At 35.5% G+C, this 26,953-nt stretch overlaps 1 protein-coding gene across 2 annotated transcripts in view; it reads right to left on the bottom strand.

The window, feature by feature from the left end:
- SLCO1A2 (solute carrier organic anion transporter family member 1A2) overlaps positions 1-26,953 on the bottom strand; it is a 103,362-nt gene that overhangs the window by 9,018 nt on the left and 67,391 nt on the right. For both annotated transcript variants that reach the window (XM_061204420.1, XM_061204421.1), the window contains 7 exons: positions 24,367-24,513; positions 20,870-20,968; positions 20,082-20,300; positions 17,526-17,690; positions 15,998-16,193; positions 11,599-11,764; positions 4,178-4,350 (listed from right to left, as the gene is read on the bottom strand). In XM_061204420.1, coding sequence (XP_061060403.1) covers positions 4,178-4,350; positions 11,599-11,764; positions 15,998-16,193; positions 17,526-17,690; positions 20,082-20,300; positions 20,870-20,968; positions 24,367-24,513 — 1,165 coding nt within the window. The remainder of the gene's footprint in view (positions 1-4,177; positions 4,351-11,598; positions 11,765-15,997; positions 16,194-17,525; positions 17,691-20,081; positions 20,301-20,869; positions 20,969-24,366; positions 24,514-26,953) is intronic.

Genomic DNA, 26,953 nt, shown 5'->3' with positions numbered 1-26,953 from the left:
ATAGAATATATGAAATAAAGTGGCAAAAGAGCCCTATCACATTAATTACAATAAATATAAGTGGGTTAAACTCACCAATCTGAAATTACAAAATCAGATCTAACATATTGTCTATAAAGTGAAATAGAAGATTGAAGATTGAAAAGAAAGGGAAGGAAAAAGGTGTAACAGGAAGCAGTGAACCAAAAGAAAGCCAGTACTGCAATTTTAATAAGAAACAAAATAGAATTGCCTGAAAGAAATGACTAAAAGATAAAGAAGAAAATTAAGTGCTGCTAATAATAGAAGTATAATGATCAAAGACACATTTACATCCTACAGTATAGCCTCCAAATATATAAATTAAAAAACTGACAGAATTATAGGAAGAAACACATCAGCAATTTTTAAAGATTTTAACATCCATCTTCAAAAAACTGTTGAATTAAGCAGACAAAAAACAAGCATAGATTTACAAAATTTAGATAACACAGTGATTAACTTCAATCCAAGAAATATGGAAACTGTATATCCAAAATGCAGAAGTTACACTTTCTTTTCAGAAACACATGAAACACTCAAAAATTGAACATGCATTATGCCCCAAAGAAAGCCTCAATATTTCCCCCCCAAACCCCACATCTGTCAGATTATATTCTCTGAACATGAAAATGAAATAACAATAATAAAGGATACCTATAGAAATTTCTCATAGATATGGAAATTATATAACACATAAATAAATTTTGGTTTGGTGGAGCAAACATAAAAGACATTACAAAAGATTTAGAAGTAAACTTCATGGAAAATACTAGTTCAGATATAACTAAAGCAATACTTGCAAGGAAATGTATGATTTTATTTACATTAATCAAAATGAGCAAATTATCTAAGTGTTAAACTCAAATAGTTGGATAAAGAAAAACAGAGCAAGCCCAAAAGGAAAAATATTTTAAAATAAATAAAATAAAGAGCAGAAATAGATGAAATAAAGATTATCAAAACCAAAAACTGGTTCTTTAAAAAAGAAAAATAAAACAGCCTCTGGCAACAATAATCAAGAAAAAAAATAAAGAAGATGCAATAAACAAAATACAGAAAAAAATGGAAAATCCTTCAGATATATCAGAGACTATCAGAATGATAAAAGAATGTTATAAACACCATACACTAACAAGTATACAACTGGTGTAAGCAGATATGGAAAATGTGAATAGACACTAACATTAAATAAATGAAAATAATAACCAAGTATCACTGACAAAATAAGACCAAAGTACACATAGTTTTACAGGTGAATTCATAAAACTTTCAACAAACAGATATTTAATGTAAGTTTTTCCAGAAGTTTAAAAATAGAAAATTTATTAATTCATTTTGTGGGCCTAGAAAGATTCCAAAAAAACAAACAAAAAAGAATAGAAAATAAAAGGTATGTTTTACTTATCAACATAGATATAATAATTTTAAATAAATTATTATTTAAATCAAATCATATATAAAAATATATTGTGATTAAGTATGGTTTTTCTTAGATATGCAAGCAGTTCAATGTAGAAAAAAATCTATCACTTTTTTCCACTACACTAAAAGTACCGAGTTGGAAGACTATATGTAAATTTTTTCCTAGATGAAGAAAAATATATTTGATAGTTTAATACTGATTCTATTATTAAAAACTCAGAAACTAGATGAAAACTCATACTAAAAATCTATAGCAAGCATCATATTTAATGGAAACATTTTACATGGTTTCCATTAAAATTAGAAAAGAACAAGAATACTCACTATCACCAAATAGTTTAACACACATTTGGAGGTCCAAGCTGATGCTGTAAGAAAATTTTTAAAACCTAATATGTGTAAGGTTTGGAAGTGAAGAGATAAAACTTTCCATATGTGAACATATTTCTACATAGAAAACCTAACAAAATCAACAAGTTATTAGAACAATTAAGAAAAGTTGCTGGATAAAAAGTAAACTTTAAAAAATCAACAGCATTCCTCTAAACCAACAATAACCAACTAGAAAATATAAAAGAAAATAACACCATGTTAAATTACAAATAAGTACATGTCCATATATGTATGTTTGGATATATATGGGTACATATATATTTGCAATTGTACATGGTACCATTTTGTGTGTGTGTATATATATATATATATATATAATATATATATATTGTGTGTGTGTGTGTGTGTGTAGTATCTATAAAGGAAATTTTAAATAAATGGAAAAATATTCCATGTTCACAAATATTTGATGTCAGAGTTTCTCCAATTAATATATAGAATCCATACAATCAAAATTCATATGTGAGTATAAAGATCCATGCATTGATACCTAAATCAATTTAGGAAGAAAAGAATAAAGGAAGAGTGAAGGTGAAAGTGGTGGGTGGGTGAGGAAGAGCTACTGTATGAGATATTAACATATGCAATGTCACTGGTATGAGAACAAATAAACTGTGGAACAGAATAAGAATGAAAATGGCCCATGTTATATAAAAACTTTAAATATGATAAAGATGGCACCACAAATCAGTGGGAAAAAGACCTCTTATTTGTGCTATGATGCTGGGAAAACTACTTTTTTTTTGGAGAAAAATAACACTGAATATCTCTCTCCCTTGAGCCACACATAAAGATAGACTTGTGATGACTTAAAGCACTAGGTAAAGCTGTATAGCTAGTAGGATAAAATTTAGGGGAATACTTTTATAAATTAGGAATATGGAAACCCTTTTGAAATATGACTCCCCAATACACAAACTCTAAGGCAAGAAAATTGTTAGATTTCAGTACAACAAAATTTAGGATTTAATTTCATAAAAAATACTATGAAAAAATTCAAAGGAAAGATGAGAGACCAGGAAAAGATAATTGTATCAAGTAAACAATATTAGATTAATGTCTATAATTCACCAAGAAAAGTATAGGAATTATAATGAAAATGGGCAAAAATAATGAATAAGCATCTTGAAGCAGAAGCATTAATAGCTAGAAAAAAGTTTGAAGAAATTCTTAAACTCATTGAATTAGGAAATCACATATTAAAACATCAGTGAGCTACCATTTTACACCCATTGGAAGAGTCAAAGTCAGAAAGTTCAATAATTCTAAGTGCTGGTGAGGCTGTAAGGAAGTAGAAATTCCCGTGCATTGATGGTACGAGAATAACTCATAAGTTATTGGTGTACTTGTAACTCATAAGTTATTGGTGTATAGCAGTACTTCGTGAATTTATGTATCCGTGTGCCTTTTGAACCAAAACAAATTTATGGCACAACACTATTTGTGTGAATATAAAACACAATACACAAAAAAACTTAATATTTTACAAAGGAAAGTATGTATTTAAGAACATATGTCTATCATATTAATATAGATGCCGGTGGTGATAGGAAGTGGGGAATGGAATGAAAAAAATTAAAATAAAGTGAAATAAAACAAGAGGGAAACCTTACCTCACCTAGGATAAACTATGAACTGAGAATTATGATCAACTTAACTCTGCTTCAAGATGAAGAAAAGAGAAAACAATGCACTTTGTTTACTAGGCATGTTTAGAATTGTTTACAAGGCATGAAGCTGCTGTAATTGGAAAAATACAGGTAATAAACCTAAGTCTGAATCCTAGCTCTGCAATTTCCTACTTTCAGTAAGCCCTTCAACGTTTGTGTCTCACAGTAGCCTTATAAGACAGTTGAGCATTCATTATATATCCATTTTTTAATTAAAGATAAAAGGAGCTCAGAAAGATCAATTGACCTGCCTTTTGCCCTGTGGGTAGTAATTGGTGAAACTGAGACTTCCGACAGCTTTAAACTCTGCTGTCCTATAGGTTGAACTATAAGAAATGACAGCTAGTCAACCACTCTGTACCTAGGAAAATGATCATTTCATATGGTTTACCCTAAAATATAAATGTGTCTCTTCTTGTGTTAAACAATGAGAGATTCGCTAATTTAACTCTAAGAAATAAGGTAGGAAAGATAGGGAGGCAAATACCAACAGATGAACATTTTTATTGCTAACTTTAAAATTCAACAATGCTTGATGGGAAAATCTTAATAAATGGTATATATAGAGCACCAGGTTCTTAGATACTGTGGACTTCAAGTGGCTTTCTTAGAAAAAGCTCCCTTACTAAATAACCAGAAATAAATCTAAATAAAGAAAATAATTCTTGTACCTCAGGAGAACCATATATCCAGGGATGGCAGATAAAGAATAGATGAAACTGCTGACCACCGACAAGATTAAAAAGTACTGGAGCATCATGGAACAGTCCTGTCCCTTGTCACATAGCCCAAGAACTGCAGATGAATTTCCTGGTGTTTGAATGCAGCTACAATTTTGGAACACCTGTCAAAAATAATATATTATCCTATTTAAGGAAGGAAACTTTTGAATACAAATCTCAAATATTTTCTGCATTCCCAATTAGGTCAAGATAGACAGTTTGTTCCCTTTGTTCTCATATCCTTTATAGTGTCTCAGGATTATCTCGTGAAACAAAACATACAAGGGTGGTTTCCGAAAAAGCGTATTTCTTTCTAAATTTGAGTAAATTTGCAATAGCTCTGTTGCCTTAAAGTCATGCTTTTTAGAAACACATGCTGTTTTGCCACATGCTAAATATGACAAATAAAATTTGTTTCAGAATGCTCAGTTGAAATATTTACTAACCAATAAACAAAGTTTTGTTTCAAAAAATATAGTTTATTTCACAAACAGAACAAAGTCAACCCTTTTTGAATTCTTATGTTCCCAGGTTTCAATAAGAATCAAAATTTGGAAGGCGTAGCTTCAAGATGGCGGAAGAGTAAGACGCTGAGATCACCTTCCTCCCCACAAATACATCAGAAATACATCTACATGTGGAACAACTCCTACAGAACACCTACTGAACGCTGGCAGAAGACCTCAGACCTCCCAAAAGGTAAGCAAATCCCCACGTACTTGGGTAGGGCAAAAGAAAAAAGAAAAAACAGAGAGAAAGGAATAGGGACGGGACCTGCACCAGTGGGAGGGAGCCGTGAAGGAGGAAAGGTGTCCACACACTAGGAAGACCCTTCGCGGGCGGAGACTGCGGGTGGCGGAGGGGGGAAGCTTCGGAGCCACGGAGGAGAGCGCAGCCACAGGGGTGCGGAGGGCAAAGCGGAGAGATTCCCGCACAGAGGATCGGCGCCGAGCAGCACTCACCAGCCCGAGAGGCTTGTCTGCTCACCCGCCGGGGCGGGCGGGGGCTGGGAGCTGAGGCTCGGGCTTCCGTCGGCTCGCAGGGAGAGGACTGGGGTTGGCGGCGTGAACACAGCCTGAAGGGGTTAGTGCGCCACAGCTAGCCGGGAGGGAGTCCGGGAAAAAGTCTGCAGCTGCCGAAGAGGCAAGATACTTTTTCTTGCCTCTTTGTTTCCTGGTACGCGAGGAGAGGGGACCAAGAGCGCCACTTAAACGAGCTCCAGAGACGGGCGCGAGCCGCGGCTATCAGCGCGGACCCCAGAGACGGGCATGAGACGCTAAGGCCACTGCTGCAGCCACCAAGAAGCCTGTGTGCGAGCACAGGTCACTCTCCACACCGCCCCTCCCGGGAGCCAGTGCAGCCCACCACTGCCAGGGTCCCGTGATCCAGGGACAACTTCCCCGGGAGAACACACGGCGCCTCAGGCTGCTGCAACGTCACGCCAGCCTCTGCCACCGCAGGCTCGCCCCGCATCCGTACCCCTCCCTCCCCCCGGCCTGAGTGAGCCAGAGCCCCCAGATCAGCTGATTCTTTAACCCCGTCCTGTCTGAGCAAAGAACAGATGCCCTCAGGCGAACTACATGCAGAGGCGGGTCCAAATCCAAAGCTGAACCCCCGGAGCTGTGCGAACAAAGAAGAGAAAGGGAAATCTCTCCCAGCAGCCTCAGGAGCGGTGGATTAAATCTCCACAATCAACTTGACGTACCTGCATCTGTGGAATACCTGAATAGACAACGAATCATCCCAAAATTGAGGAGGTGGACTTTGGGAGCAATGACATATATATATTTTTTCCCTTTTTCTCCTTTTTTAGTGTGTATGTGTATGCTTCTGTGTGTGATTTTATCTGTATAGCTTTGCTTTTACCATTTGTCCTAGGGTTCTGTCTGTCCTTTTTTTTTTTTTTTTTTTAAGTATAGCTTTTAGCACTTGTTATCATTGGTGGATTTGTTCTTTGGTTTGGTTGCTCTCTTCTTTCTTTCTTTCTTTCTTTTTTACTTTTTATTTTTTTTTATGACTTAAAAAATTTTTTTTAATAATTATTTTTTATTTAAATAACTTTATTTTATTTTATCTTCTTCTTTCTTTCTTTCTTTTTTTTCTCCCATTTATTCTGAGCCATGTGGATGACAGGCTCTTGGTGCTCCAGCCAGGCATCAGGGCTGTGCCTCTGAGGTGGGAGTGCCAATTTCAGGACACTGGTCCACAAGAGACCTCCCAGCTCCACGTAATACCAAACAGCAAAAATCTCCCAGAGATCTCCATCTCAATGCCAAGACCCAGCTTCACTCAACGACCAGCAAGCTACAGTGCTGGACACCCCATGCCAAACAACTAGCAGGACAGGAACGCAACTCCATCCATTAGCAGAGAGGCTGCCTAAAATCATAATAAGGCCACAGACACCCCAAAACACACCACCAGACATGTACCTGCCCATCAGAAAGACGAGATCCAGCCTCATCCACCAGAACACAGGCACTAGTCCCCTCCACCAGGAACCCTACACAACCCACTGAACAAACCTTAGCCACTAGGGACAGACACAAAAGACCTACAATAACAAACCCAAAACAATTAAGAAAACGGGAATAGGAACATACATATCGATAATTACCTTAAATGTAAATGGATTAAATGCTCCAACCAAAAGACATAGACTGGCTGAATGGATACAAAAACAAGACCCGTATATATGCTGTCTAAAAGACACCCACTTCAGACCTAGGGACACATACAGACTGAAAGTGAGGGGATGGAAAAAGATATTCCATGCAAATGGAAATCAAAAGAAAGCTGGAGTAGCAATTCTCATATCAGACAAAATAGACTTTAAAATAAAGATTATTACAAGAGACAAAGAAGGACACTACATAATGATCAAGGGATCGATCCAAGAAGAAGATATAACAATTGTAAATATTTATGCACCCAACATAGGAGCACCTCAATAAATAAGGCAAATACTAACAGCCATAAAAGGGGAAATCAACAGTAACACAATCATAGTAGGAGACTTTAACACCCCACTTTCACCAATGGACAGATCATCCAAAATGAAAATAAGTAAGGAAACACAAGCTTTAAATGATACATTAAACAAGATGCACATAATTGATATTTATAGGACACTCCATCCAAAAACAACAGAATACACATTCTTCTCAAGTGCTCATGGAACATTCTCCAGGATAGATCCAGGATAGATCATATCTTGGGATAGATCACAAATCAAGCCTTGGTAAATTTAAGAAAATTGAAATTGTATCAAGTATCTTTTCTGACCACAACGCTATGACACTAGATATCAATAACAGGAAAAAATCTGTAAAGACACAAACACATGGAGGCTAAACAATACACTACTTAATAACCAAGAGATCACTGAAGAAATCAAAGAGGAAATCAAAAAATACATAGAAACAAATGACAATGAAAACATAATGACCCAAAACCTATGGGATGCAGCAAAAGCAGTTCTAAGAGGGAAGTTTATAGCAATACAATCCTACCTTAAGAAACAAGAAACATCTCAAATAAACAACCTAACCTTACACCTAAAGCAATTAGAGAAAGAAGAACAGAAAAACCCCAAAGTTAGCAGAAGGAACGAAATCATAAAGACCAGATCAGAAATAAATGAAAAAGAAATGAAGGAAGTGATAGCAAAGATCAATAAAATGAAAAGCTGGTTCTTTGAGAAGGTAAACAAAATTGATAAACCATTAGCAAGACTCATCAAGAAAAAAAGGGAGAAGGCTCAATAGAATTAGAAATGAAAAGGGAGAAGTAACAACTGACACTACAGAAATACAAAGGATCATGAGAGATTACTACAAGCAACTATATGCCAATAAAATGGATAACCTGGAAGAAATGGACAAATTCTTAGAAATGCACAACCTTCCGAGACTGAACCAGGAAGAAATAGAAAATATGAACAGACCAATCACAAGCACTGAAATTGAAACTGTGATTAAAAATCTTACAACAAACAAAAGCCCAGGACCAGATGGCTTCACAGGCGAATTCTATCAAACATTTAGAGAAGAGCTAACACCTATCCTTCTCAAACTCTTCCAAAATATAGCAGAGGGAGGAACACTCCCAAACTCATTCTACGAGGCCACCATCACCCTGATACCAAAACCAGACAAAGATGTTACAAAGAAAGAAAACTATAGGCCAATATCACTGATGAACATAGATGCAAAAATCCTCAACAAAATACTAGCAAACAGAATCCAACAGCACATTAAAAGGATCATACACCATGATCAACTGGGGTTCACCCCAGGAATGCAAGGATTCTTCAATATACGCAAATCGATCAATGTGATACACCATATTAAGAAATTGAAGGATAAAAACCATATGATCATCTCTATAGATGCAGAAAAAGCTTTTGACAAAATTAAACACCCATTTATGATAAAAACTTTCCAGAAAGTAGGCATAGAGGAAACCTACCTCAACATAATAAAGGCCATATATGACAAACCCATAGCCAACATTGTCCTCAATGGTGAAAAACTGAAACCATTTCCGCTAAGATCAGGAGCAAGACAAGATTGCCCACTCTCACCACTATTATTCAACATAGTTTTGGAAGTTTTAGCCACAGTAATCAGAGAAGAAAAAGAAATAAAAGGAATCCAAATTGGAAAAGAAGAAGTAAAGCTGTCACTGTTTGCAGATGACATGATACTGTACATAGAGATTCCTAAAGATGCTACCAGAAAACTACTAGATCTAATCAATGAATTTGGTAAAATAGCAGGATACAAAATTAATGCACAGAAATCTCTTGCATTCCTATACACTAATGATGAGAAATCTGAAAATGAAATTAAGAAAGCACTCCCATTCACCATTGCAACAAAAAGAATAAAATATCTAGGAATAAACCTACCTAAGGAGACAAAAGACCTGTATGCAGAAAATTATAAGACACTGGTGAAAGTAATTAAAGATGATACAAATAGATGGAGAGATATACCATGTTCTTGGATTGGAAGAATCAACATTGTGAAAATGACTATACTACCCAAAGCAATCTACAAATTCAGTGAAATCCCTATCAAACTACCACTGGTATTTTTCACAGAACTAGAACAAAAAATTTCACAATTTGTATGGAAACACAAAAGACCCCAATAGCCAAAGCAATCTTGAGAAAGAAAAAGGGAGCTGGAGGAATCAGGCTCCCTCACTTCAGACTATACTACAAAGTGACAGTAATCAAGACAGTATGGTACTGGCACAAAAACAGAAATATAGATCAATGGAACAGGATAGAAAGCCCAGAGATAAACCCACACACATATGGTCACCTTATCTTTGATAAAGGAGGCAAGAGTATACAGTGGAGAAAAGACAGCCTCTTCAATAAGTGGTGCTGGGATAACTGGACAGCTACATATAAAAGAATGAAATTAGAATATGCCCTAACACCATACACAAAAATAAGCTCAAAATGCATTAAAGACCTAAATATAAGGCCAGACATTATCAAACTCTTAGAGGAAAACATAGGCAGAACACTCTATGACATAAATCACAGCAAGATCCTTTTGGACCCAGCTCCTACAGAAATGGAAATAAAATCAAAAATAAACAAATGAGACCTAATGAAACTTAAAAGCTTTACACAGCAAAGGAAACCATAAACAAGACAAAAGACAACCCTCAGAATGGGAGAAAATATTTGCAAATGAAGCAACTGACAAAGGATTAAGCTCCAAAATTTATAAGCAGCCCATGCAGCTCAATTTCAAAAAAACAAACAACCCAATCCAAAAATGGGCATAAGACCTAAATAGACATTTCTCCAAAGAAGATATACAGATTGCCACAAACACATGAAAGAATGCTCAACATCATTAATCATTAGAGAAATGCAAATCAAAACTACAATGAGATATCATCTCACACCAGTCAGAATGGCCATCATCAAAAAATCTACAAACAATAAATGCTGGAGAAGGTGTGGAGAAAAGGGAACCCTCTTGCACTGTTGGTGGGAATGTAAATTGATACAGCCACTATGGAGAACAGTATGGAGGTTCCTTAAAAAACTAAAAATAGAACTACCAGACGACCCAGCAATCCCACTACTGGGCATATACCCTGAGAAAACCATAATTCAGAAAGAGTCATGTACCAAAATGTTCATTGCAGCTCTATTTACAATAGCCAGGACATGGAAGCAACCTAAGTTTCCATCAACAGATGAATGGATAAAGAAGATGTGGCACGTATATACAATGGAATATTACTCAGCCATTAAAAGAAACAAAATTGAGCTATTTATAGTGAGGTGGATGGACCTAGAGTCTGTCATACAGAGTGAAGTAAGTCAGAAAGAGAAAAACAAATACCATATGCTTTCACATATATATGGAATCTAAGAAAAAAAAAAAAGATTCTGAAGAACCTAGGGGCAAGACGGGAATAAAGACACAGACCTACTAGAGAATGGACTTGAGGATATGGGGAGGGGGAAGGGTAAGCTGGGACAAAGTGAGAGAGTGGCCTGGACATATATACACTATCAAACGTAAAATAGATAGCTAGTGAGAAGCAGCCGCATAGCACAGGGAGATCATCTTGGTGCTTTGTGACCACCTAGAGGGGTGGGATAGGGAGGGTGAGAGGGAGACGCAAGAGGGAGGGGATATGGGGATGTATGTATACATATAGCTGATTCACTTTGTTATACAGCAGAAACTAACACACCATTGTAAAGCAATTATACTCCAATAAAGATGTTTTAAATAAATAAATAAATAAATAACCATTAAAAACGTTAGAATTTTGTATATGTTTTGACCCAGCAATAGAAAAAAAAAAAAAATCAAAATTTGTATTTTATTTTGATTACCAACCAACATTCTGTGACATTTTTTAGGCAAGAAAACATGCCCAATTCTATCTTCTTAAAAACCTGTCAGGATGTACAAATACAGAAAGTGCATGTGTACATATACACAGGAAAAAAGAGAAAAAACCCAGCAAAGAGATTGACTGGTTAACTGAGAGCAAAACTGCCTACTTTATCTCAGTCTAGAGTGGTTTTTTTTCAGTCTAGAGTATTTTTAAATGAAATTAAGTAATAATGTCAACTGTTATGAAATTAAAGATCAGGGCTCAGACATGCAGAAGATTTCAAATAAGATCTAGGAAGTAAAAGATAAATTTAGTGAGCACATAGAAAGTAACTTATTTTTTCCACAAAAAAATGTTAATTTGGTTTTGAGGAAAGACTTTAATTTTACTTTTGTCAAATATGGACCCGGTTCATCGTTGGAATGTGCCAATGCAGTGCATAAAACAAAAGTTCTGTATAAAAGGCCAATAAGATGTGTTACCATGTTTATTCCTGTTCCAGAGGATGTCTCACAACCTGCAAGACAAGCTGACATGTATGACAAACCATCGTTTCCACATACAGGGTCCCATATTTTAGCTGGACAGTTACAATCCATGTTGCAGTCAGCAAGGATGACATTTCCCACATGTAAATCTTGTTGCACTCTGAAATGATTTAAAATAATGCCATGGATATTGAAAGAATATTAGAGCATTTTCTTTTTCTTTTCATCTCAGTTCCCAATTATATTTCTTCTACTCCCCAAAATAGAAGCAGAAATCTGCCAACTGTCAATGTATGGCCTGGATACTATAACTGCAAGAAAATATACCTTACTTTGGTGACCACAGCCAGTTTTTCAATGATCTCTTTCAGGTAAACAAAAGCCAATAAACAAGCATTAACTGAGCACCTACTATGCAGAAAGTATTTTTCCAGGTATTAATTAGAACTCAAAAATGAAGATGAACAATGACCCAGTGTTGGTCCACATGGTGGAAAATAACAAGAGAGATCATATTTTATAAAAACAATCTCAAGTGCTCAAAATCTGTAAGAGCAAAGTCTGTAAGTGCAATTTATAATGTATATAATACATTTAGCTCCAGAAACATAACTACTTGAGTAAACAAATACATTCTTCTAGTATAAAAGGTGTTCAGTGATCATCAAGAAGACCAATTAGCAGCTATCCATAAACAAGACACCACTGTGAAAATCCCAGAACACAGTTGTGAGGCTGGAGCACCTCCTGAGCCACAGAGACCGAGAAGGATGACCTTAGAAGGATAACAGGAGCAGTAACACTCTGAGCAGATTGCCCCTCCCCCAGGCTAGTACAACACCACATCAAGACAGCCCCCCTAAGCCTATGGTTTCTCCAGTGGGAAAAGAAAGCCCAGTGCCCCCAGATTGTGGAATGCTTTCCAGGAGGCCCACTCAGATCTTTCCACAAGGGGATCACTGGGAGAATCTGTGGGGTTTGACCACTGGAGAAGGAGAGGGGGGCAGGACTTACAGCAACCAGCAGTCAGATCTTGGTAAACTGCATTCCTGCTTGCAGCAGTGCCCAAGCAGGGATCCCAGCTAGTGCCTCTGCCCATTTGCAGAGCTAAGTGGTGACCCCATCTGGCCAGAGAGTTCGGTTGGCAGTTCTGCCTGATTTGGGTTCCCAGTCAACAGGCCACCCTGGCCATGGAGCTCCACCCAGCTGCTAAGTATAGCCTCCAGTCCTACGCATCCAGAAAGCCTGGCCAGAGAGCCTGGGCAGCCACAGAGCCCATCCTACAGCCACAAAGACCCTGAATAGTCAAAGGAATCTTGAGAAAGAAGAATAAAGGTGTAAATATCACACTTCCTGGTTTCAAACCATATTACAAAGCTATTGTAATTAAAACAGTATGGTATTGGCATAAAAACAGTCACATAGATCAATGGAACAGAATAGAAAGCCCAGAAAAAAACCTATGCATGTATGTCAATTAATTTACAACAAAGGAGCCAGGAATATATACAGTAGGGTTGGGAAAGTCTCTTCATAAATGGTGGCGGGAAAACCAGACATCCACATGCAGAAGAATGAAACTGGATCCTTATCTTACACCATACACAAAAATCAACTCAAATTGATTAAGATTTAAATTTAAGACCAGAAACCATGAAACTCCTAGAAGAAAACATAAAGGGTAAGCTCCTTGACTCCAGTATTGGCAATGATTTTTTTGGATTTGACAACAAAAGCACAAGTAACAAAAGGAAAAATAAATGAGGAGGATGATGTCAAACTAAAAAGCTGCTGCACAGAAAGTGAAACCATCAACGAAATGAAAAGGCAACCTATGAAATGGGAGAAAATAGTTGCAAATCATATATCTGATAAGAGGTTAATTTCCAAAATATAAAGAACTCATACAACTCAATAACAAAAACCAAATGATCTAATTTAGAAATGGGCAGAGGAACTGAATAGACATTTTTTCCAAAGAAGACATACAAACAGCCAAACAGGTAAATGAAAAGATGCTCAACATCACTAATTATCAGGGAAATGCAGATCAAAACCACAATGAGATATCACCTCATACCTATTAGGATGTTTAAGGGGATGTCTATTATCAAAAGGAAAGAGGTAACAAATGCTGGCGAGAATGTAGAGAAAAGGGAAACCTTGTGCACTTTTGGTGGGAATGTAAATTGATAGAGCCACTGTGGAAAACAGTATGGAGTGTCCTCAAGAAATTAAAAATAGAACTACCATATGATCCAGCAATTCCACTTCTGGGTATTTATCCGAAGGAATGAAAATAGACGATTGAAGAGATATCTCTATTCCCGTGTTCATTGAAGCATTATTCACAATAATAAGACATGGAAATAACCTTTGTGTGCATTGACAGATGAATGGGTAAAGAAAATGTGGTATATGTATATATACACACACACACACACAAAATGGAATATCACCCACCGTAGAAAAGAAGGAAATCCTGCCATTTGCGACAATATGGATGAGCCTTGAGGGCTTTATGCAAAGTGAAGTAAGTCAGACAGAGAAAGAAAAATGCTATATGATCTTACTTATTTGTGGAATCTAAAAAAACTGAACTCACGGAAACAGTAGATTGGTGGTTGCTGGGAGGTAGGAAAAGGAATGGGGAAACGTGGTCCAAGGGACAAGCTTGCAGAGACGGGGTGAATAAGTTCTGGGGATACGATGTACATCCTAATGACTATGGTTAACAATGCTATATGTTTTAAAGTTCCCAAGAGAGTAGATCTTAAAATTTACCACACACACACACGCAAAATTGTAAATATGTGAGGTGATGGATGTGTTAACTAACCTTATTGTGATAATCATTTTGCAATATATAATGTATCAGATCATCAGATTATACACCTTAAACCTACATGATTTTTTTGTCGATTATATCTCAATAAAACCAGGGAAAAAAAGTTTTTTAAAAAGGGTCTAACTCAGAGAAAGACAAATATCATATGATATCACTTAGGCGGAATCTAAACAAAATGATACAAATGAACTTATTTACAAAACAGAAACAGACTCACAGACGCAGAAAACAAATTTATGGTTACCAAAGTGGAAAGAAGGGAGGGATAAATTAGGAGTTTGAGATTAACAGATATACACTATAAAAAATAAATAGAATTATATAAAAAATGAATAGTTTATATAAAATAAACAACAAGAACTACTGTATAGCACAGGGAACTGTATTCAATATCTTGTAATAACCTATAATGGAAAAGAATCTGAAAAGAATATATATATATTTATATATATGTGTGTGTGTAACTGAATCACTTTGCTGTACACCTGAAACTAACACATTGTAAATCAACTATACTTCAATTTAAAAACAGATCTAAAGGTCTAACAAGATTACTTTTCTTATGTTCAATATAATATGATGAAAAGAACGCTAGCATGGGAGTCTAGAAACTGAATTAAAGTCCTGACTCATGACTAGATTATGCCTTTTTACATATTTGCTCTGGGAATCAGGATAATTGGAGATGGAGATAATCTTTAAGATTTTACCAATTTTAAATTCTATTCTTATATATTGATGGAGTTGAAGAGGTTTTCCATGACCTCCCTTTGTCATTTAATCTCTCTGAATCTCAATTCTTCATCTGTAAAATGAAAATAACAACAGCTATCTTAAATGGAATTTGCAAGACTCAAATAAGATAATATATAAAATTATTTTATGATTATGTATTTAATATTATTCCAATCGTATAGTCCTTGGTAATTTTAAAGGGACCATTTTAGGATGCTCTTCATTTCAACTCATCACTCCATTATCTAGATATGTCCTACAAATGACTTTTAAAAATTCATATCACTATGCAAAACCTTCCTGTGAACCCAGGTAACCCTCAAAATGCAAATCTAAAACCATTCAACAACATAGATATACCTATACAAATAAAATATATACATTTATATAAGCATCGATATATCATGTATTAGGATTCAGTTACGTTAAATTTAAGCCCATCGTGGAACCATATAAAGGTGATTGAGACTGTATAGTCAACTCTTAATTTTACCTGTTTATGGTTGTACAAAATATATTGATAACACATCCTAATACAACCTAAAACCATAACTAGTTTCTGTGATATTCATTTTACTATCTACTAGGATATCACAAAGACAAACACACACACACACACACACACACACACACGCAATCATAAGCTCACTAACTCTGTGATATATTCCCAACCTCTTTAATAAGATGGAGAAAGACCACAAATTCCTGCCATTAACTCCAATTAGCAAATAATCTGGTCATGAGTAATCACTGTAGAAAATATGTTATTAACTTTTGAAAGAGTATGACATTCATTAGAAAACAACATACCCTTCATAAGAGGTGGTTATGCCAGCAACTGAAGAATTATCACAGATCATGAGAAAACACAAAAAATAGAGAAGATACTCAATTAAGGATAACCAACATCCTATGTGGGCAGCTTGTATGACAGTAATCTTGAACTTCTTCATAATTAAACCACCAACTATATATCCAATGCATATTGGAGGTAAGTTATAAATACCTATAAATGCAAGTAAAATATTATGTACAAAATGACTTAGCAAAGGAAAAAATATAACACATTTATCTAATATGTCTCACATAAAAAACCACTTAGGTCCAACTCATAGTGAAAAAGGCTAATTTAAATTTATCCCCACTTAGTTATGTATTACATACAGAGAGATTTTTAAATGCCCCACAACATCGAAATATATTTTGGAAGACTGTTATCATTGTCATTCATTTAATTAATAGCAGTAAGTTGTAAATTTCTTGTATGCAGGGATCATGATCTAGATCTCTTTTCTTAGGATCAAGGTAGAAGTGACAAGTCAAAGTCGACCAGTCATTTATTGCTTTCCATTCTTTTGGGTGGGATTATATATATAATGATTTGTATATAACATATACAGTATTATATAATCATACATAGAATGATTTGTATGATTCTGCAGCTTTTTATTACCACTCTGATTGTTAAGAATTTGACTCAGCTCAAGGTATTTTAGAGATACTTTGCTGAGCCTGTGATTGTCAAGTGTCTTTACATTTAATGTCTTGCTACTACTGACTAGCACTCTCCCTCCCCCAATCCTCGCCCCAAAAAAGGAAAAAGAAAGGGAAAAGACAGCCCTAGGCTTCATCCTCACAGTGCCAGGGTCTGTTCACTGAATCACACTCTTGGGAGAGCTTGTTTAATATCCATTCTCAAGTCCCATTCCAGAGAGTCTAATTTAGTATATTTGAGATGGGTCCCAGGTATCTGAACTTTTAACAAACACTCTAGGTGATGTGGGTACATGTAATCTGGAAATTCTCTTTTCAAAACAGTAAAAAAGATGCCAGGAGAAACTCAGGGTGGAGTAGAACCACCGAGGTTAGTGTGGTTGCAGGAAAATCAGAATGTATGGGCTGCAGAGACGTCTCAAAACACCAAGGGAGCCAGGGAACTAAGTTAGAAACCACAGAATTCATGAATTGGAGCCAAAAAAGTAAAACCTGGATGTGAAACAAAATTCCTAATGAGTTAACTCTGTCTTCCTTTTTACATAAATGAATTACCAATCTGAAAATTGTATCTAACTTGTACGTTCCCTAAACTTTCCACAAATATTTCAGATTTGCATTCTGACTACAAAAAGAGCCAAAGAAAGAAGAAAACCAGGATTTTCTGGCTTCTTCCCTTCCTTACCCTCTCTTGATTTCCCTGGAGAGCAGATGGGGGGAGATTACCAGAGGCAAAAATATCCTAACAGATTTCAATTGAGGAGTTGCCTAGACCCATCATCACACTGTTCACCATTTCATGGGGAAAAAAGTGGGCTACAATTGCAAAGAAGAACAAACATACCTATGAGAAAGATTGCATCTGAAGCTGATTTTCCATAGTGCTGTTCCAGATATTTAGGCATGAAGGAGATCATATTGACAAATGCATTGAATTGCAGCACACTTATTAGTATGAAAAGCATGTAAACTGGGTTGCACAAAAGACTTTTCATGAATGGTAAAAAATCTGAAAGGAAAGGATGACAACAGTGTCATACAAACTTGCCTTTGCATTTTATGACTGACTTTTTCTGAAACATCAACCTCCCCTCTAAAGTATGTTTTTCTGTTTTATAATGCACATGTGTTTCTTGATTCTTTTTGCCCCTTGAAAGCTAAAGTTGTATCATTGTTTTGGTAGCTTCTGCAAGACAGTGAGGCAGCTGAGTGGGAAGGAATCAGAACACAGTCGTTTTGCCGTTACTAACATGTCTTAAGGAAAAAGTATAACTATTACATGACAAAAATATTGTCCTAGTTCACACCATTTCTTTCTTATCCTTCTCTTTTACTTGTACTAATATCCTCTCTTCTCTAGAGATCATCTAGAATGAAAGATGCTTGCTCTCCTGTTCTGTCCTCTAAAGTCAGGAAGGAAATCAATTTGATAAAGAAGTTCACACTCAAATATTGATTAATCATTCCTGAACATTTAAAATGTAGTTAGATGTAGAAATTCATGACATGTGAATTTTCTCAAGTACTAGGCATTTCTTTGCTTCTAACAGTTCACAGTCTTAAAATACCAACCCCCAGGTCTCGCTCCCTGAGATCCTGATTCATTTGCTATATACTAAAAACCATGTAAATGAGTTAACCAAAATGTTTTCCTGTTTTTGTGGACAGACAAAGCTCAGAGCCAAATTTGTGGCCAGCTCTAGCAAATGTTCTAGGTCACACTGTCTCCATTTCGGGTCAAAGTCTCGCTTATAGTTTCTTTTCACTTTTCCTATCTTCATGTTCTCTGTCTTGATTTCCTTACTTATTGTGTATTATCCTGGTTTGCTTAATAAACAGCCTAAAATCCAATCTAGCAAAGTATCAATCAGTAAACAACTTGGAAGAGGAGGAAGCATAGTTTAATGCAAAGAAATGAATTCTAGTTGTAGAATTCATATTTATGAATAAAGTACATGGCAGAGAAGTGACTTGTGTTCACAGCTCTTTGGAGCTTTTGAAGTCATGCATGTTTGTTGACATACTGTCCTAATAGATGAGTCTCAGTAGTTTCAATTTCTTTTCTAGATGTCATATACTAAGTTAAGCCCTTTCCTAGTTTATCTTGCAGACTATAAATGATATTCTGTGTTAAAATTCCCTACCAGTCCATACCGGCCCTTTGAGAAGAGTTGTGAATATAATCGTAAGGACTCTGAGAATTTGTAAGATTCTGAATTGGCTCCTAATGATATGAGAAGTATTAAATTATGTTCAATTGTGGTTTAAGTGAATTTGTAACTGCTAAAAATTCTGTGCAAATTGATATTATAATTTACGGGTGATGGTAGAAGTGGCAACATCAACAATAATAATACTAATACTAGTAAGCAGTAATAATAGTAATATGTGCTGGAACTCCTTTTACCTTCGCCCAACAACTTTATAATAATAAATACTATTTTATCCCCATCTTTGAGGTAAGGAAACTAAGCCCCCCACCACCTTCCAAATGGACACTCTTTAAGAATTCCAAGGCCCAGGCCATACCTTATACTAATTAAATCAGACCTCTGGGTAATACTGCAAAATTTCCATGCATCAGTAATTTAAAAAATTCCCTAGGTGATTCCAATATATGGCCAAGTTTGAGAACGAGTATTCTTGAATACTATACATAGATTACCTTACTTAGTTTCCCATAGATACACCTTCTGTAAATTATGCTTTGATCTTTTATTGCAGATCTATACCAAAAAAAAACCTGTTACATGAAATATGCTCCTGAATTTGCTGGAAAACAACTATGTGACTCAATATTACCTGTATTGTACATCATATAATTTTTTTCTTTTTTTTACAACTTGTTACTTGGGCAACAATTTCTCTTTAAGAATTGTTATCCTTTCCACTCTCAAATATAGATAATTATATGACCTATAATTGAGGTGCCTTTCTTCTTTTCTGCCTTAACTTCCAAGAAGCTCACAACTCAGCTAATACTTTTGGTTTCAGACCTATATGGTACTTATTTGGATTAGCGTATATATTTTCCTCCTTTTGTTCTTGGTTTGAGTTTCTTTTTTAATTAGACCTATGCTCTCTGTAAAATAGATTTTTTAAGGCAGATGGGACCTAATTTATTTGTTTATTTATTTATTGAGTACCCAGATTGACATAAAATTTCATATAAATGTTGATCTAAGTCAGGTTCTAAACTATATCATTCACTCCCATGTGGTAGCATGGGAAAACATTATTGTAGTAGCACAGCTAGACATTATTGACTGCTGACTGCCAGTGACAAATTGTTTTAACTCAGCCTAGCATATTGTAGTAGACTAAGATACAGACACGACTACAGAAAATAAAAAGTAAATTGTAAAATATAAATTGTAAAATATAAAATGTTTATATTTGCCTTTAGTGATTCCAACCCTTTTCTTCCTGACTTCGCTTTGTTTCTCTTCTTTGTCATTTTTAACGGTCTCAGCAATATCCTCTAGTCCTTCCTTTGGAAGCGTTTTGGGCAAAACGAAAAAAGGAATGGCAGTAAGCACATTCACCCCTGCACAAACCAAAAAGCCAAACCACCATGCACCAACCCAACGAGTGTCAGTGGGAGTTATGGTCAGATCATCTGTAAAGAGATATACACATTTTTTATTAGCTTGAGTCATTATTTCCTTTCTGAACTATAGAAAATTATTACAATTATAATTGTCAGGTTCTATCCAAGTACAGAATTTGCATATAATTCAGACATTGATAAAACTTGTCTGACAATATGTGGTGTTACAATACTGTCTAGCAATAAGCTAGTTTGACTATCTGTCCTATCATGTAAGGAATTTATAAATAGGTACATATTAAAGAGCTACAAGTTCTATTTCGTTATCCTCAAATGATTGCTTGATTTAAAAAAAATTTAAACCTATGTGCTTAAATCTTTTGAAAACAAGAAATATGATTAGTGCAGTAGAAAGAGCACTGGATTTTGAGTCAGAAGATCAGCACTGTATCTTGCTCTCCTGCTCACTGGTTTGAAATATTGAAAATTATTTAAACTCCTCAACTTCAATTTGGTCACCTGGAAAGTGGAGATTCTATCTAACTGAGGGTCAGGTAAAGCAACAATTAAATGTGATAACATACCCAATGTTGCTTTGTGTACTCTAGACACTGTATAAATAGATTTTATGGAGTTACCTGTGTTCACCGATCCAGTGTCAACATAAACATTTGCACAGAATGACGCTAACGAAAGTCCAATCAAAGGACCAATGATAGCTCCTGTTTCTATAAACCCTAAAAATAAAGGAAAATATAAAGTTATACACCCACATAAAGAGTTCTAATCCCATGAAGAGTCTGAAGATTGAATTGTTTTTACCTTAGATATTTTTGCCTTATGTGTTCAATCTGTAGGAAAATTAAATTTGGTGTACGTATAAGTAAAAAGGATGTTTGTTTAAATGTTGAAAAAGGAGCCTCCTAATTTGAAGACACTTTCTCTAAGCCTCCAAATTCTCTTTCACACATGGTTACAGGTAAAGATCTGCAGTTAGAAGCGACTGGCTGCAGCAGGGTGACCATATTGTGTGCAAACGCCCTTCTCCAAGATGAAAATATTCCTTTTCTCTTATGAAAGACTAACTTACTTAAAATTATCAGTGTGCTATGTATGACTTCATTCCTTAATAATAATTTTGAAATAAAACTAAGGAAATGGGAATCTTTAAATTCTATGACAGCCTATCTCCACAATCTCAACTTGACCTGATAAATTGCTAAGACAAGGATGAGATTAGTGGGACTGTCCCCATTATGATTCAAAGCCAGTTTCTCTTGTGGTATTAGAGACTGGTTAAAGTGATGGCCTTTTTTGGTGAGTTTTGTTGTGTCTTGTGAGTAAACTATTACTGTGTCCGATATTGGAATAGAATTATCACTACTGTATCATGGGTGGATATTTTGATTCTATGGTTCCTTCAGTATTACAGCTGAGATCTTACTATTGAGAAAGTCACAGTGTAGAGCAAAATTCTTTTGTTGCCTTCCACAGTCATATTTTTGGATGATTTTTAAAGAAATACTATGTTATGATAAATATCTTGTGGCATACTCCTCAGAAAAGCTTCACTCCCAAATCTACCACTTGAAACTTCCTTTGGCTCTGTCCTCACTTTTACTGATACTTCTCTTCCCCCTTACCGTCATCTCCTTTCTTACCGTCCACATTCTTATCTTCCATTTCCATCAGTCCCCTCCATCCTCACTTGACTTTTTACTCTTCTGGACCATTATCATCAGCTATCTCATGATTTGTCTACAATTCTGAGTCTATGCTCAGCCCTCCCTGCTTACTGAAAATCCAGGCTCGAGCTTCTTCAACTTTCTTCCTCTTTACTTCAAAATATGTCTTCACCGATTGCCTCTGCCTTCTCCACGGTTTATGGGCTAGTCCATGTTGTACACACCTGACTTCTTGACACTAATCCTTTCAAAACTTTTTTTTAATTTCATTGAAGTATAGTTGGTTTACAATGTTGTGTTAATTTCTTCTGTACAGCAAAGTGTCATATATATATATATATATATTCTTTTCCACGATGGTTTGTCACAGGATATTGAATATGGTTCCCTGTGCTACACAGTAGGACCTTGTTGTTTATCCAGTCTGTATATAATAGTTTGCCTCTGTTCATTTCAAACTCCCAATCCATCCCTCCCCTACACCTCCCCTCCCTTGGCAACCACAAGTCTGTTCTCTATGTCTGTGAGACACTAACCCTTTCTATTTTCTCTGAGGTCTTGCTCAACCAAACACTCCCTCTTGTGTATTTGTTCAGTCTCCCCCACATCCAGTGATTGGTACAATTTCTCAAATTCACCCTGATTTCTTTCCTGTCATTATACTCTGCCTCTACTTTACTCAAATCCTTTCACGTTCTACTCAAAATACTCGCAGGTAGCCTCAGTGATCTCTTGGCCACTTACCAGTGGTCTTCATCTTCTTAATTGGTCAACTTTCTTTGGACATTTTCCTCTGAAGACTTACAAAACTATACATTCATTTATTGTCTTAGTCTTGTCCCTTATGACTATCCCTTCTTTGAGTTTTCTTCCTCTTACTCTATTCACTTAAGTAGAAGCATTCCCTAGTATTTTATCCTAGGGCCCCTCACTATGTAGCATCTGACCTCCTATGGCAACCTCATTTCTCCCTGTTGATTTTATTTTTTGTCTCTGTATAGGTGATTCTCAAATTTTATGTCTAGCTTTTATGTTCTCTCCTAAACTCCAGAGCCATACATGGAACTGTTTTCTTGATGTATAGCTAATTGACTTATAATTATTTAATTATACACGGATTATTAATTATTAATAATTATTACTGCAATTTTCAAATTTAATTATACACATATTTATCAGATTTTATTGATTTATAATTATGTAGTTATTTACATACTAAACTTTATATGGACAATGTCTTATTCATCTTAATACATGTAGAGATTATCCATTGCTTCTGTGTTATACACCCTAATATTTGTTGAAAAAAGAAATACATATTTTAACAAGGTGTTTGTTAATTTATTGCAGGTGAGCATTCTGTAATCTTTCAATATAAGTATGTGAATGGATTTCAAAGACTGAATAGAAAAACACTGAAAAAGATTATTGCAAAATCAGTGAGTCATCAAAGTCACCCAAAGTTGCTTGGGATAATCGTTCCTAAATATTTTAATCTCCTCATTACATGTAGCTCTGTTACTATCTTCTCTCACCCACTTTGACTTTTCTGGTTTTAAAAAGATATTTCTACTTTAACAGAAAAAATGTCCCTGTACTCAAAGTTATGATTTTATAACCAACAACAGATGGAGTAACTAAGGAATATAAGCAAGTTATGCATAATAAATTAAGAATATTCAGGAGATTGTAAGACAACATACAAGGTGGATCTTAAGTTGCCTATTGTGGGAGATACTGATAGATGTTAGAAAATGAATTTTCAGGAAACATATCCAAAATTATGAAGACAGATATTTGCAAAAAATATGAAACAGCCTGGCTATTATAAAGAAATTGTGATAAAGAGAAACTATATAGGAAACTAAATAGATAAACTGAGTTCAGAGCTAGTAATAAGTGGAGAGCTCATATTTAATAGATAAAGAGTCAGTATGTTTCATCAACATGAAAGAGAAGACATTTAAAATAGTTAAGAAAAATTATACTGCAAGAATTTTTATAAGAAATTGATTATAAATACTACAGGTAAAATGACCAATATAGAAGTTATAATGACCTATACATGAAGTGATGAAGACCTGAACAAAAATAGAAGTAATGAAAATAGTGAGAAAGGTTTTGAATATGAGACATTTTGGATAAAACATTGCTAAATCTCTTAACAGATTGGGTATAGAGTGGTGCCCAGCGAATGGAGGAGTCAAATAGAACTCCAGGGGCACTAGATTAATGGCATTTTCAATAGTAAAAAAGCAGATTTAGCAAAGCGGCTTATTTGGAGTTAGCCCATAATTGCTCCATTCAACAAACTTTAAATGATGGCCAGTTGTGCCAAAGCTCTCTGTTCATCCTTCTGGAAATCACTAAGCATCCAAATTAATAACTAATATCCATGCTCAAGGAGCTTACTGTCCTGAAAAGAGGCTAAGGCAGATTTTCCAACTCACCAATATATAAAGGAGAGTTTTCAGATTTGGCAAAATCCTCTATGTAGGAAATACCCAAAGGCATGATGGGAGTTTCACCAATTCCACGTATAATATTTCCAACTAGTACATACACCCACATTAATGATTTAACTTCCTTCACACACTCTGCATTAAAAGAAAAAAAGACATTACATTAGTGTTTTGGTAGTGAAATATTAGCAATACTTAATTCTAAGTTTTTGGTAAGTAAGCATTTCACAGTTCTTACATGACCATGGCACCATGCCAACAATTTACTATGCCAGCGATGACTCATGGGCCATCCCTCTTGCACTTTCTGACAGAGTACTTAGGTATGGCCAACAATAAGTGGTACACTGGAGCCAGTTCCTACTGGCTGGGGAGAGATGAGAATATACATCTCTTCCCAATTCAGTATTCAGTGATAACATGCCGGTAGTTTGATGAGAGTATTTACACCACAGAAATTGACAAACACTAAAAATCAAGGCTTTTTATTTTCCCTCCAGAGAGTTAGTTTACCAGCAACTACTAAACTTAGTTGGCTGTTATAAGTGCTACCCAATATATATACTAACTTTGAGGAGAGGAAAAAACACAAATATCTCTCCCTAGAATTGAGACTATATTTATAAGATTTACATAAGAGGCTCACTGAGTTTTGAATTCTCTACAGTTCTAATTACTTTATAGAAATGAAAAATATTTAACTGAGTAGTAATCACATTTTCTCTATAGAGCCCACTGTATACTGTGATCACCAAATAACTTCTTTTTAAATTGAAATACAGTGACTTAACAATACTATATTAGTTTCAGGTGTACAACATAGTAATTTGATATTTTTATAGATTATACTCCATATAAAGTTATTATAAAACATTGGCAACATTCTCTGCATTGTACATTACATCCTTTTATTTATTTTATACCTAGTAGTTTGTACCTCTTAATCCCCTCCTCCTATTTTCCCCCTCCTCCCACCCTTCTCCCTACTGGTAATCACTAGTTTGTTCTCTGCATGTATGAGTCTGTTTCTGTTCTGTTATATTCATTCGTTTCATTTTTTAGATTCAGCATATAAGTCAAAACATACAGTATTTCTCTTTTTCTCACTTATTTCACTAAACATAATACCCTCCAGGTCCATCCATGTTGTTGCAAATGGCAAAATTTCATTCTTGTCTGTGGCTGAGTAATATATTCCACTGTGTATGTATTCACCATGACTTCTTTATCCATTCATCTGTTGATGCACACTTAGGTTGCTTCCATATCTTGGCTATTGTAGATAATGCTACTATGAACATTGGGGTGCATGTATCTTTTTGAATTAGTGTTTTTGTTTTTTTGAGATATGTATATATATATATCCAGGAGTAGAATTGCTAGATCTTATGGTAGTTCTATTTTTAATCTTTTGAGGAGCCTCCATACTGCTTTTCATAGTGGCTGCACCAATTTAGATTCCCATCAGCAGCGTACAAGTGTTCCCTTTTCTCCACATCCTTACCAATATTTGTTATTTGTTACCTTTTTAAGGACAGCCATTCTGGCAGGTGTAAGATAATATCTCATTGTGGTTTTTGATTTGCATTTTCCCGATGGTTAGTAAACTGTGCCACCCACAGATGTGAGGGTGCTGAACACAGCTGAGTCTCAAAATTTCGTGTGAGGCTATCTCTCAGTCATTCCCAGTCCAGAAAATCATAGTATCCGTTGCTGGGTATTCATATTTTTATCTATGATGAGCACAATGTTTATGTCTATAGATCATAGGCAAACTCCAGGTTTCCTCTAGGGCAAAACTGAGAATATCAGGTGGTTAAGGAATCAACACACTTCCCTGGAGATACACCCAACTGGGAAGGTTTTGTTTATCTACTACAATGCACATTAGGAAAAATAGGAAACAGGACCTGAGTCATTCTTTGGCAAAAGCCAACTCAAGGAGAGAACGTGGGCTATTGCTGATGTCACTGTTTTCTTTTGTTTCCCCAGGGGGTTCCTTTGATTTAGAGTTTCTGAGACAGCTATTCTTATACTCATTTGAACTATTTTGATTCCCTCTTATTCCATGCCGGCAGTGAAATTCCCAGCCTAAGGAACCACTGTAACTTCCACTGATATGAATACAGTCTGAAAATGTGCCCATCACAGGGAAAGAAGTTCTGGTCTGAGGTAAATTAACAGGGTCACCTGTAGACTAAGTATCACCAGATTACACAGGTCCTTTAGCACATGAAGGGGCAGAGGCAGGTATGTTGGTGCCTGGGACTGCAAGAACCTGGAAGAAACACCATTATTGTACACTATCGCGCTGGATTAGGAAGTAGTCTCTGGAAAAGAGGGACAACTGGGCAAAAAAGACAAGTTCCTAGTTCAGTAGAAAGAGACTAGAGTATTCAGAACTATAGCATACTTGCCTGCTTTCTCTGCTATAGAATATCAATAATATAATATAATATAATATATAATATAATATGAATATAAATATATATATTTTATATATATTTATATATATTATGTATATAAATATATATAATATAAAAATAAATATAAATATAAAATAATATAATATAAT

Source organism: Eubalaena glacialis, chromosome 11 (assembly GCF_028564815.1).
Source record: "Eubalaena glacialis isolate mEubGla1 chromosome 11, mEubGla1.1.hap2.+ XY, whole genome shotgun sequence".
NCBI lineage: Eukaryota > Metazoa > Chordata > Mammalia > Artiodactyla > Balaenidae > Eubalaena > Eubalaena glacialis.
The sequence above is the reverse complement of the archived record's forward strand: the minus strand, read 5'-3'. Positions and strand labels throughout refer to the sequence as shown.